Raw genomic sequence first — 12,374 nt, forward strand, 5'->3', positions numbered from 1 at the left:
GTGTTACACGTACTGAGTACTAACTACTGTAATTAAGCTACAGGAGCCTCTTTCCTGTTCAGACTCTATAAACTTGAGAAGGAGACAGAAAGGGATGCTAACGGTGAGTCTCGTGCTGCTGTCATCAAGCTGCCAATCAGAAGAGCACAAATCATCTCTGTGTGTACAAATCGCCTCCATCTCGATTTTGATTGTAATTTCCTGCATGACACCAGCAGTGTGCCGTCTCCACCGTCTGTAACTCTGGCGTTAATTTGTATCGTTGCAGATGGGGCGCCGCTGAGCGAGCTGTCATGGCCTTCATCCCTGGCGGTGGTAGCTGTCTCCTTCTCTGGCCTCTTCACCTTCGTCTTCCTCATGCTGGCCTGCCTCTGCTGCAAGAAGGGAGACATGGGCTTCAAGGTGAGCTCAGGGCTGCCCCCTGCTGGTTCCCCCGGGTGAGGGGAGCACAGACTTGTGTTTACAGATGATGCATCAGGATCCTCACAAACAATGTGTTAACAGAACTTGTTGTGCGATGGAATTTAAAGCGAAGGTATCCATTCCCCCCCCTGCTCCTCTAAAACAATGTGCCAGTTAAAGTTAATACAATATCATTATTTTTGTTGAAACGCTCAATTACCTAAGTGAAAGCATCCTAACTTATTGAGTTAATTTCTGTTGATGACTTTATTCAATTGAATTTATTTTCATTTATGAGATATTGTTGTATTTTATGATATAACTCAACTCTCTTAAGTTAATTTGATTAATTTAATTTATTTTACATTATTGAAATGATCTTGACATCCAAATTTGTTGTAGTGAAATCTATTTCCCTTACATGATGTACCCACTGAATTTTATTAAGAAATTCATTGTTTTGTGTTGAAATCTAAACATTTTTTTTATATAGTTCTTCCTAAAGCCCAAAGTTTCATATCCTGAAAGTTTTTTGTGTCTTTACAAAACTTCGTTAGAAGCTACAATCAGATACAATTTTGTTATAACAAAATCACTAACGTTTGACCGATTCTCAAGGAGGGGCTATTCATTTTCTCCAGCCCAATGTCCGCTGAGATGGCTCCAAGTTAATAGTTAGATGGATGATTTTCAAGGACTCGGTGGAGGCATCAGAATTGTATAATTATAGGTACTTCAGTGCTGATCAGCCCAATTTTCGAATCTAAATATTTTGCTCAGAACTGCTGCCTCGTTGTATAAAGCAAATGATGAAATGAAACACTGCCCACCCTCCCAAAGCTGGCCCACATTGTCTCTGTGTTGCCTTCAGCTGCCAGCATGACTCAGCCACGCCGTGTCGACCATCAGCGATGAAGTGAGCGGCTGATGAGGAGACTGACAGAGGCAGGGGGGCAAAAGGAGAGGAGGGGAGAAACTCAAGAGCTTCAAGTCTCAAGTCTCACTAACAGGCTGCTCAGTGGAAAGAATCAGCATCAAAACGTTGCTCAATTTTCGCTCGAGCATTTTGATGTTACTACCTTGGATAAATTGGATAAATCACAGCCCCGACTGAACAGCGGCCTTCTGTTAAGAGCACTTATGCAGATCATTCGGCGAGAATGAAGACCATGTTAGGCTTTTTGTTGTTCGTTAGAAAGATGCAAAAAGCAGAAGGATGGTGCAGGAGAGAGAATGAGAGCAGAGCATCTTGTTTTTTGTTCAGAGTGGTGAGCGACAGGCCTAAAGAGTTCATCATGACCGGGGAGAGCAGCCTGTGGTAGGTACATGCTGCAGGGGCAACTGTGTGACTAATGACCACAGCATAGAGAGGCACCGTGAACAGATTCTGGACCTTCTGGATTTTTTTTTTCTGTTTGCACAGATGTGTGTGTTTTTCTCGGGCCGGGTTGTATTTGCTAAAAGTGTGTAGTAAATTAATAACCTGCAGGAACAGTGGGAGGTTAGATGTGGGTCTGCTTTCCATTCACTTTGAAAGGACTTGTGACAGGAAGGGCGCTCCAACTGTAAAAACAGCATCAGACAACAATTACTTCACTTTGTCAACCGTGGCCCATGCTGGTTCACCGTGCCACCCCGGCTGAGCTGGTTCAAGTAAAAGAGGCGAGGATCTTTTTACAAGAATCAATTTTAAGTCTCTGCCTTTTGCCACACCACTCTAAAAAATCAATAGGCAAGGTCAGTAGGCAAGTGTTTCCTCAGATGATGAGCTCACAAAACACTGATGAAGCAGGGGAGTAAATGGTCTTTAAACGGTCTGTATTTATACCGAGCTTTTACCGCCTTGGTGACCACTCGAAGCGCTTTGGTAAAAAAAGGGCATAAAAGTATTTTACGTTTTAGAAGAAGCTAACGGACAGATTACAATAACAAGAAAACACATTCTACTGGGAGTTTCCAGGTGTCAGGACCGTTGAAATCCTTGAATCCATCAATCTGTCCATAATCCATACATTTTATTCTTTTGAGGGTCGGGTAACTAGGGTATCGCAGTGCTTTTAGACATGCACTGAACTCAGGAGATTATATACGGACGTTCAGGTGATGGAAATCTGGAGATACAAGGGGCTGGAAACAACAAAGTTATCTATCTGTATTTGATAAGGGGCTTTCTGCAGAAAGGATCAACACACCGAGAGTCCTAAGGATCTCAGAGTGAAGGTGGAGAACAGTCAAATACAAGGGTCTTATATAGGAGGACAAGGAAGTTTGCCTGAGCCAGTTCAGACTGGTTCTGTAGGGCAGTTTAAGACAGTAACAAATGATTTGCATACATTTCCATTGGGCTCTTGGGACAGTCAATAAGTAATGGAAAGGTCAAACAGGTATGTAGAAAGGTCATACAGGTTTCAGGTCATAAACATTTAGGGTCATGGAGTCTTATACAGGCTGACTTGAGTCCATAAAGTATATGTTTGTCTCTGACGTGGTTCATCGTGACTCCAAACACGACACGCCGCTGTAATGGTTCATGTACTTCAGGCTTTGAGTTATCAAAATCTTCATGCCACTCTCGTCGTTTGGTAGCCTCCCGGAATGGTTAAATGGTTTCCACTCTTTACTTCGCTCTCTTGGCACCAGCTCGACACTCAACATTTCACTCGTGAGGTGTGCTTGCTCGAGTGGGACTGAAAAGAAAAATTATAAATACGTCGTTCCAAAAAGCTTCATTATTCCTCTCCATCGCGATGCTCTTACTGGAGCGTGCAGTGTTTGAGGCTGGATATTAAGTGCTTTCTAAACTGAAGGCTCTCCGGGGAGCGATGCAAGGCTGACTCACAGCCAGGTGCTTGCTTTCACAGCTCGCTCTGAGGAGAGTGGCAGATGGTTCTCCTGAATGAGAAACACACTCACACACACACACACACATTCCCATGTATGCACACTGGACACATGTAAACACACACACAAACGCAGAGTGATTCAAATGAATCCATCCTGCTAACCTCTCTCTCTCTCTCTCTCTCTCTCTCTCTCTCTCTCTCTCTTTCCTCCTGTTTTCTCTCCACTTTCTCTCCCACCCCCTCTGTGGTTGCTGCACCTGGGAGATAGGCTTTTTTTATGGGTACACCACTTCATTAACCGGGGACTGAATGGACGGGTGGATGGCCCGTTGCATTACCGCCAGTATGGTTTCCCCAACACAGCCACAGTGGTACAGCCACAGCTAGATTGACTTGGCTTGTTGCGGGATGTGGCCTCATGTGGCGGGATAAGCTCAGGACACAAGTGAAGAGATGATTCAACTTAATGGCTCTGAATAAAAAGAGAGGAGACCCCTGATTCTAAGAGATTTTCCATAATGCTCTGCTACAAAGTAAGATTATATGAAAAAGGGCGTAATTGCAATCCTGGTATTATAATTACTGGGCTTCAGTCACTCCTTAATCTACCACCACTTTCATCATTATTTCTTTGCTATTAATGCATGTAAACAGTCTGTGTGAACCTGTACTTGCCCTGTCACTGCTGACTAGAGACTATTTACAGAGAAAGACATTAATTAGATTAATAATTAATAATAATCTGCATTATAGTTTTTTCCCACCAGGACTTTGAGCGATATATTCAGTTTAATTATTGATGAATTATTTATTAATAATAGTATAAATTATTGATCATATTTTAGCATTGTTGCCTCACATAAGGTTCCCTATGGGTTTTTTTATGTGGAGTTTTCTCCGGCTTCCAAAGACTGGATCTATGTCATTGGAGACTGTAAATTGACGTGAATGGTTGTTTGTTTCTGTACGTTGGCCTTGTGATGAGCTGGCCATCTGTCCGGAGTGTACCCCGCCTCTTGCCCAACATCAGCTGCAAACGGCTGCACCCCCCCTGTGACCCTCTAAGGATAAGGGATATAGATCATGGATGGATGGGCAGTTTTTTTGTGTTTTTTTTTACTCAGGAATTGTGCAGCTGCTGAACAAATGCTGCAAAGAGCGTGAACAAAGAATCCGAGGCGCATGAGCAAATGTAAATACACAACAATGGTGCAGTTGTATTTGAACTGGATGTGTGGGATTCCAAAGGTCTCCTATGAGTTCATGCAGTTGTTTTACTGTTGACTCATGACAAAAGCCTGGTAGTAGTCCACCGTGCGATGTGCCTCATGCTGCGGCTTATGCAATTTGTCAACTGTTTATATTCCGTTTCCTTTGGGTTTGTATCTTCCAATGCAGATTCTTCTTAGTGTCTTTATCTACGTCTGTTCTCCACTCAGACCCGTTCACAACTACACAGAAATCTCTGTAGCGTTCAGCTGAGGGTCGGTGAAGCAGGCAGGAAGCAACTTATAATTGATCACATGATTTTGTCTATAGCACACTGACACACCGATGTCTTCATTTTGTACTGCACCGCATCTTGATTTTGTAATTGTTTGCGTCTGCCGCATGTTAGTTTCATCATCGACACCCCCACTCACACCAGGGGACTGGCCGTAGAAAGTCTGCAGAAAGTTTCGGTTGCTTTTCAGGCGGACATTTGCGTACACACAAATGCGTCCTCCTGAGAAAGTCGGGATGATCTCTGGGGTTGAGTGCATGTCTGAAAGCCTCTAGTGAGTGAGTGAGGACAGTTCCTAAAGATGTGAGGCTACATGTGACGGGAAGGAAGAAACTCAAAACCACATTGATATCTGTCCCTGTCCACTGTTTTTTTGTAATTTTGTGGGGTATTACATTACAATATATAATTAATGTCTCTACTTAAAACATATGAAGGCGTAAAGACGTAGGCCCACATTGGCGCTCCACAGTGACAATTTGTATGAGTCAGTGTTTTTCACAATAAGAGCCTTGGTTTGTATATGAAAGTTTACTGCTTATGGCAGAGACACAACGAGAGACAGAGGCGCTTTGTGTAGACAATTTGAATAGCACTATGCATTGGTGTGTTTCCCAACAGCGTCTTCGCAGTGACCCACACAGAGCATCCCACAATGCACATGTCTTATGTATATGGTTGGGTGGGCGGGCCTCAGTGCATCTACATGCCCTCACAGCGGAGCCATTGTCTCCCAGCACCTCAGTGGCGGGATGGTCTGGAGCCGATGACTAATCCCAGTTTGTGTGTTTACACCAGGAGTTCGAAAACACAGAGGGAGAGGAGTACCAGGCAGATCTCTCCGTCCTGGCCTCGCCTTCGGCCCAGAATGGCCCAGAGGTCTACATCCTTCCCCTCACTGAGGTCTCCCTGCCCGTCTCCAAGCAGCCGGGCCGATCCAGTAAGACACTGCACAACACCATCTGCACATATAACAGATAACAGATTATACAAATGACCTCTGTAGCGCCCCAACACTGTTTTTGAGTTGCTTCTTCATGTTTTTCCATTTTTTATAATCTTATTGTCTCTTTTATGTTTTGCAGTATTTGTATTAATTCCCAGCTCCTTAGCGTCTTTAAAGTGAACTTCTACCACACCAACAGAGACTGTTAAAACTGGAATGGTCCAACACACCCCTTATGAAACCAAATTTAAATTCACTACATCAAGAATGTTATTTGGATCTGCTCTAAATTGTCTTTTTTAAAGTCAAGATCCATGAAGAATTTTTTAGAAATCAAGGGAAACTGTGAAGAAGACCATATTTTGACATTTCCACAAGCCGCACCCCTTTACCACATTTCATGGAAATTGATTAAGCAGTTATTTTTTACTTAGTATTATGCTCACTAGCAAACAAACATGCGCTGACGAGAACATAACCTCCTTGGCGGAAGTAACACGTTGTTGCCTCTCTGAAGCATACAAGTAGTTTATGGCACATCTTTCCAGCTCTATTGACTTGGATGGGATACATTAAACCAGCTGGAACAGATGTGATTGCTCTGATTTCTTATCTTGCATTTTTTGTCCCTTCATTCTCAGCCTCTCATTGTAAAGAATACGACCTTTTATTTTTCTGGAGCTCTTTGTGTTGTATTTAATACAATCCAATATGATGCATCTTCCTGTTTTACATGATTCTTACACAATCCAGCACCAGAACATCAGCGCACGTCCATGTTATGTTGGATTAAAAGAGGGTTGTGTTTTGTTTTCTGTATCCATGATCCTTCCCGGCCAGGTCGCAGCCTATTTATTTTCTTCAGGTCATTCTGCCTCAAGCCGAGTGCATGTGTGTGGTGTGTTATGTGCGTGAATCTCAGTTAAAAGACCCATGGGTGCTCAATCTGCCTCTCCCTACGTGACTCACTGGCTCTTTGTGCTGCACTCATACAACCAGAAGGGAGGTGAGTCGGGCCTCAGCCTCCCAGGATGTCATTTCCACTTACGATTGGACAAGGCCGACTCAGGCTCGCAGCCAATCACCGGCCTCCCCTCTGTCCTCCATAGATACCGCTGCATGATTGGTCCAGGTGTTGCAGGGCGAGCAATGGATAAATGGCGAAAAGGAGGCGAGATCATGACAGAGGGAAGAAAGTCTCCTTTCACTGAGTCAGCGGGAGAATCACACATTCTTCCTTTCTTATGGCGTAACAGTCAAATTTGCCATTTTTATTTGAATGTATAATGTTTGCAGCCATTGAATTTGGTTTGCTAATTTATGACAAAGGTCAAGGACCGAAAGGGCTTTGCATTTAACATCATGTACGTCACAAGTCTTTACCGCCCCCCCCACTAACATGCATGTAGAAATGAGCCTAGTGATTCCACAAAAGGTCAGTTTTACTAGTGAATCTATGAATGGTGTATTCAATGAGCCAAGCATCACTCATAAAGGCATATTTACACAGTATTTACCATTGATCAGACAGTGCCTTTGCTCACTTGTTGCTCTAATCTTTTATTTAAGAGGTCACATAGAGCTTTCCAACTGAGGCTCGATGCATCAAAGTGAGTGTTTAAAATGATTGTGTGTGTGTGTGTATCATTCCATGAGCCCACTGATGCTGCAGCACCACTGGACCTGAACACCTTCTCCGGGAATGCAATGAGTGGGACGGGAATGCGCACTCACGTTCACACATTCCACATTTGGAATAATACCACGTCTTCATTTCTCTCTCTCTCCATCTGGAGCGAGGTGGTGGAGGCTGCAGAAGTGTGGGTCTGTTGTCACCGTGACAACCTCTGCCTAGCGTACCAGTGGAGAATGGGCCTTATGTGTGCCTGTATGTGAGTGTGTGTGTGTGTGTGTGTGTGTGTGTGTGTGTGTGCTTGGTTGACTGGTACCAGGAGACACAGCATGAGCGTGTGAGCAAGCCAGCCAAACAATGGCCCTGATTTAGGCCGGCTGGGCGGTGGGCGAGCATAAGGCCGGGCTGAAACGTCCGAGGAACGCACCAGCGGAGGACTGGCATTATGGGCAGAATACAGTGAGGGGTCTGTGACAGGATGAGGAGAGACAGGGGAAGAGTGGTGGCATGCACCAGGACCGAAGAGCAGGGAGGGGGGGGGGGGGCTTCAGATAGGGGCGGTGAGCGTGTATGACAGAGGTCTTTTCTGCCTCTGACAGAGCAGTGCTTGTGTCCCGCTTGGCTTTGGAATGCTGCTGTCCGGGGTGACAGGGGATCATTATGTGGGCCTCATGTCACCACTGGACGTCTTGAAGCTGCACACAGAGCTGGCGCCTCAAACGGCCCACCACCGACATGCGTGACGGTCACACCAGGTGCGATACATGAGCAGAGACTGTCAGCGCTCGGGGGCAGAGTCTCCTCTCAGAACTCCCGCGTCGACCCATCAGCAGACTCGCTCCACCGGCTCGAGGCTGCGGTAGTCTTTCCCGTCTCGCTGTGTTTATTTGAAGATTTAAATACAGTCCGTACAGGAACCGAAGACTTGGGTGTTGCGCCTGACAGCTGGAGGGCTCCAGACGGGGACATCATGTGTGTTTGTGTGTCCCAGTTGGAAGATGAGCTCGGTGGTAGTCGGTGCGAGAGGCAGCATGGCGAGCTTGTTCAGCTGTGCGAGGGCTTGGGGGTCAAACCCCGCCGAGGCTCTCTCACGCACACACACACGCTGCGACCGCGGGCTCTTCCTCAAGTACACACAATGGGGCTAAGACGCCCGGGGTGGAGGCCGGGGCCGCGGGCTCTCGGTTCTCACACTCTGGAGCAGCACCACATCCCAGCCTGGGACTCGGACTTCAGTCACGGCGCTCAGAGTGGCTGGCCGCTCCGCTGCTCCATCATCATCTCCATTCTTGAAACATGAGGATTCACGGAGGTATTTGATCTTGTGAACAACTAAGTTTAAACTGCAGAATCGTGCTGTGTTTGTAGTGAATTGTATATAGTGGCTTTTTTTTTAGCACTAAGTATTTTTTTTTAATATTATCTGGTAAGTAACAGGTTTGAGTTGATTTCCCTTCCGAGCGATCTCTCCTCCTTAGTGGACTTTTCATTGAGAAAATGTTTGGCTGTTCGCAGCTTCTATTTTGTCTGTTTCCCTGCTCAGCAAAGTTTATTCTACATCTTCAAACTTTCTAGTTTTTCCCTTGATCTACTTTTCTAAATAAGTCTAAAACTTTTTTTTTCAGATATCTCTTTTGAGCATTTTCATCATAATCTCTCCTTTCCAACCACAGCAGTCTCTTTTTTCTCATCTAAATGTAATCTTGAATCTTTTTTTTTTATTATCCCCTTTCAGTCCAGCTGCTGAAATCCTCAGACCTTGGGCGCCATAGTCTTCTATATCTAAAGGAGATTGGACATGGTTGGTTTGGCAAGGTAAGACACGCAATTTTTGTTCTTTTTTAACACACATTCGTACACGGTGTTTGGGCTCTGAAACAACACCTTTGTTCTCATCATCACATGCTTTGATTGTCTTTGCTGCATCTTCTGTCATTACTGCACTAAATGTACTGTGATGTTCTTTCTACTGCATGAGGAATGCAAGGGTAATGTGAGGATGATGATGTCAGTCCAGCGAAGCTAATCTCTGGCGCTTGTGTCAGGGTGTTGATTCCATGGGAGGGAGAGTTGAAATTCCCAGTCCCACTGAATTTATATTTCAATTTACTGTAGAGTACATGCTGCTGCAACGCTTTCTCTGTTTTGCTCATGCCTTATTCCAATACTGGCTTTATCTGTTCTCACTTTCTAACCACATGCTGTTGCCGATTGTGGTCAATTTGAGCCCACACTCCTAGAGTTTGGTGGAAGATTTTTTTTCAGCTATTTCCACGTGTGTGTACTTACTTAGGTTCTGCTGGGCGAGGTCAATGTGGGTCTCAGCACCACCCAGGTGGTGGTGAAGGAGCTGAAGGCCAGTGCCAGTGTCCAGGATCAGATGCAGTTCCTGGAAGAGGTGCAGCCGTACCGGTCAGTTCACCAGTCCATAGCGGTTTTAAGTATTTGTATTATTATCAGTATTAATCCGATTATTGCATGTGTGACGTGCTTCTCACATGCCGTCTCCTCTACCAGGACCCTCCAGCACCCAGCCCTCCTGCAGTGTCTGGCACAGTGCTCCGAGGTTACTCCCTATCTGCTGGTCATGGAGTTTTGCCCTCTGGTGGGACATAGTTTAATTATTTGTATCACTCACACCACACTATTTTCTTTCTTGGTGTAGTGTCGTTTGTTGTATTCAGAAGCTCACACTGCCCATCCTCCTTCTCATCCTCTCAGGGTGATCTGAAGAGTTACCTCCGTGGTTGTCGACTTGCTGAATCCGAGACTCCCGACCCTTTGATCCTCCAGCGAATGGCTTGTGACATTGCCTCAGGGCTTCTTCACCTCCACAAATACAACTTCATACACAGGTACAGCTCTATGCACCTCCATCAACCTGAAACATCAATGCCCCTTGAAAGGAAGAACCAACCAGAATGGTCAGTCTGCCTCCTGCTGGCCTCTCCCTGCAACAACATCCTGGTGCTGCCTGAGTAGTGGTCACAAACTCCAGCATCAGTGATTTTGTTGCCGGGGGTGAGCCCCTCTCACTCTCAGCCATGTGGTGGCTGCCATCGAAACCAGTCCAGGCTGATGGGTTGGAAAAGCTCCTGGTTTGTGGAGGAGGTGATATGAAGTGACTTAATTTAGTCCGCCTGTACATGGTCATGTAAAGATGTAAAAAACCCTCACATTGTTGTCTACATTTACACATTATGTGCTACCTCCAGCATTGAGGTTATGTTTCATATTGATTACACATAAACAACTGAGTGGAATCTGTGAGATATTTTGCAATATTTTTCAGCATAATTACAATATCGTATATTTCAGAAGATACATGTGAAAACCCAGTGTCTGCTAAAAAGAATAAAGCACTTTCCAATGCATAATGTTCGGACTGACAAGCGTATAGTAAAAGTTCACCCGAAACTTGTTAGAGGGTATTCTATGAAATAGGGGTATTTTAATGCACAAAAGATGCATTGTTTCAGAGAAGTGAATTTCTTCTATCTTTCCACCGACAGCGACTTGGCCTTGCGAAACTGCCTGCTAACTTCAGAAATGTCTGTGAAGATCGGAGATTATGGCTTTTCTCACAGCCGATACAAGGTCGCACTGACTTTTGATAGTCTCTACCTTTTATTTTTCCAATTTAACCTATCTTTTTTCGTACTTAACTGTTTTCGTTCTTTTGGTTGTTATTTGATTTTCTTCTGCAGGAGGACTACTACGTCACACAAGACCAGATTTGGGTGGCCCTGCGCTGGATTGCGCCTGAACTCATAGACGAGGTCCACGGAAACCTGCTGGTTGTAGACCAAACCAAAAGCAGCAACATATGGTGAGATATTCCAACAAGAGTGACTTTCTGTACATATCATAGCATGTTTATTGAGAGAACTACATTACATCAAAACATGGTTCTATTCTGTACGCTTTATCCACAAATTGCTTTCATGTCGGTTTGTAGGAAATCGTATTGCCAGAATCTTTATTGGTTGTTCGTCTTTTTCTTGTTTTTCTTACTTGTGGGAGGATTTATGCATGAAAAACTGAATGTTCTCATTCTTTCCTTTATTCATGAACCACATATGTACAGCAAAGGGGTACTGGTCACAAAACATAATGAATGTCTGGAATGATGGAATTGATCATATCTGACATGTGAACATGCTTAATGGTTATTTCCTCCCCTGCTGCAGGTCACTGGGAGTGACTGTGTGGGAGCTGTTTGAGCTGGGAAACCAGCCGTACAGACACTACTCTGACAGACAGGTGCTGACATATGCTGTGAAGGAGGAGCAGCTCAAACTACCCAAACCCCATCTGCAATTTCCCCTGGCTGAGCGCTGGTGAGACACGGTTGCCTGCCGACACACTCAGAGATTCACACTGTGCACACACATAAGTCAGAATGTTGTGTATCCTGAAAGCACCAGATATACGTTTTCTACTTTAAGAGGCCTTCGATTATCTAACGGACCAATTATTTTCTACCGAGTCACTATGTCCCGTTTTTAAAATTGGTTTCTGCTCATGGTGGCGCACCAGTTCATTGTAGCAATATTTCTCTTGCTAGCAAGAGCAGATGATCAATATTCTTCCTATTTTTTAAGATCCCCCTGGCATCGACCAGAGTTGAATCACCTCATTCATCTTAACCAGGGGAAGCCAGCCAAATACGGTTCTTATTTATTTATCTTTCAAAATTGATTGCCCCTGAATTTCAATGGGTGCCAGTGCTGAAGAGCCTCTCTCTCACCCACACACACACACACACACAAACACACACAGAGTAAACATATCCTGTCAGCAACTGCACTGCACTTCCTTCATACACACACATTATTTTAATGGCTAGTGACATAACAAGTGGTATTGCTGGATGTTGTTGGAGAGTGTTCATTTCAAAAGTTCTCTTGTATATTACCTCATTGTTCATCTAGAATCAATTCTTGACATTTTGCCTATCACCTTCTCCTTTTAAATATGAACCAAAAGTTATAAAGAATTGCTTCCCAGTGTCTTCACATGCAATCTGACTGATAATATGTTTTC

At 44.6% G+C, this 12,374-nt stretch overlaps 1 protein-coding gene across 2 annotated transcripts in view; it reads left to right on the forward strand.

Moving 5' to 3' along the window:
• aatka (apoptosis-associated tyrosine kinase a) overlaps window positions 1–12,374 on the forward strand; it is a 30,846-nt gene that overhangs the window by 11,865 nt on the left and 6,607 nt on the right. The window contains exons 3-11 of one of the 2 annotated variants that reach the window (XM_062407288.1): window positions 269–402; window positions 5,548–5,689; window positions 9,064–9,143; window positions 9,622–9,740; window positions 9,846–9,933; window positions 10,050–10,183; window positions 10,841–10,925; window positions 11,036–11,157; window positions 11,519–11,668. In XM_062407288.1, coding sequence (XP_062263272.1) covers window positions 269–402; window positions 5,548–5,689; window positions 9,064–9,143; window positions 9,622–9,740; window positions 9,846–9,933; window positions 10,050–10,183; window positions 10,841–10,925; window positions 11,036–11,157; window positions 11,519–11,668 — 1,054 coding nt within the window. Of the gene's footprint in view, window positions 1–268; window positions 403–5,547; window positions 5,690–7,967; window positions 8,641–9,063; window positions 9,144–9,621; window positions 9,741–9,845; window positions 9,934–10,049; window positions 10,184–10,840; window positions 10,926–11,035; window positions 11,158–11,518; window positions 11,669–12,374 lie in introns of those variants that run through there. The other variant, XM_062407289.1, reaches the window with a different exon arrangement.

Source organism: Platichthys flesus, chromosome 16, assembly GCF_949316205.1.
Source record: "Platichthys flesus chromosome 16, fPlaFle2.1, whole genome shotgun sequence".
NCBI classification, from domain to species: Eukaryota; Metazoa; Chordata; class Actinopteri; order Pleuronectiformes; family Pleuronectidae; genus Platichthys; species Platichthys flesus.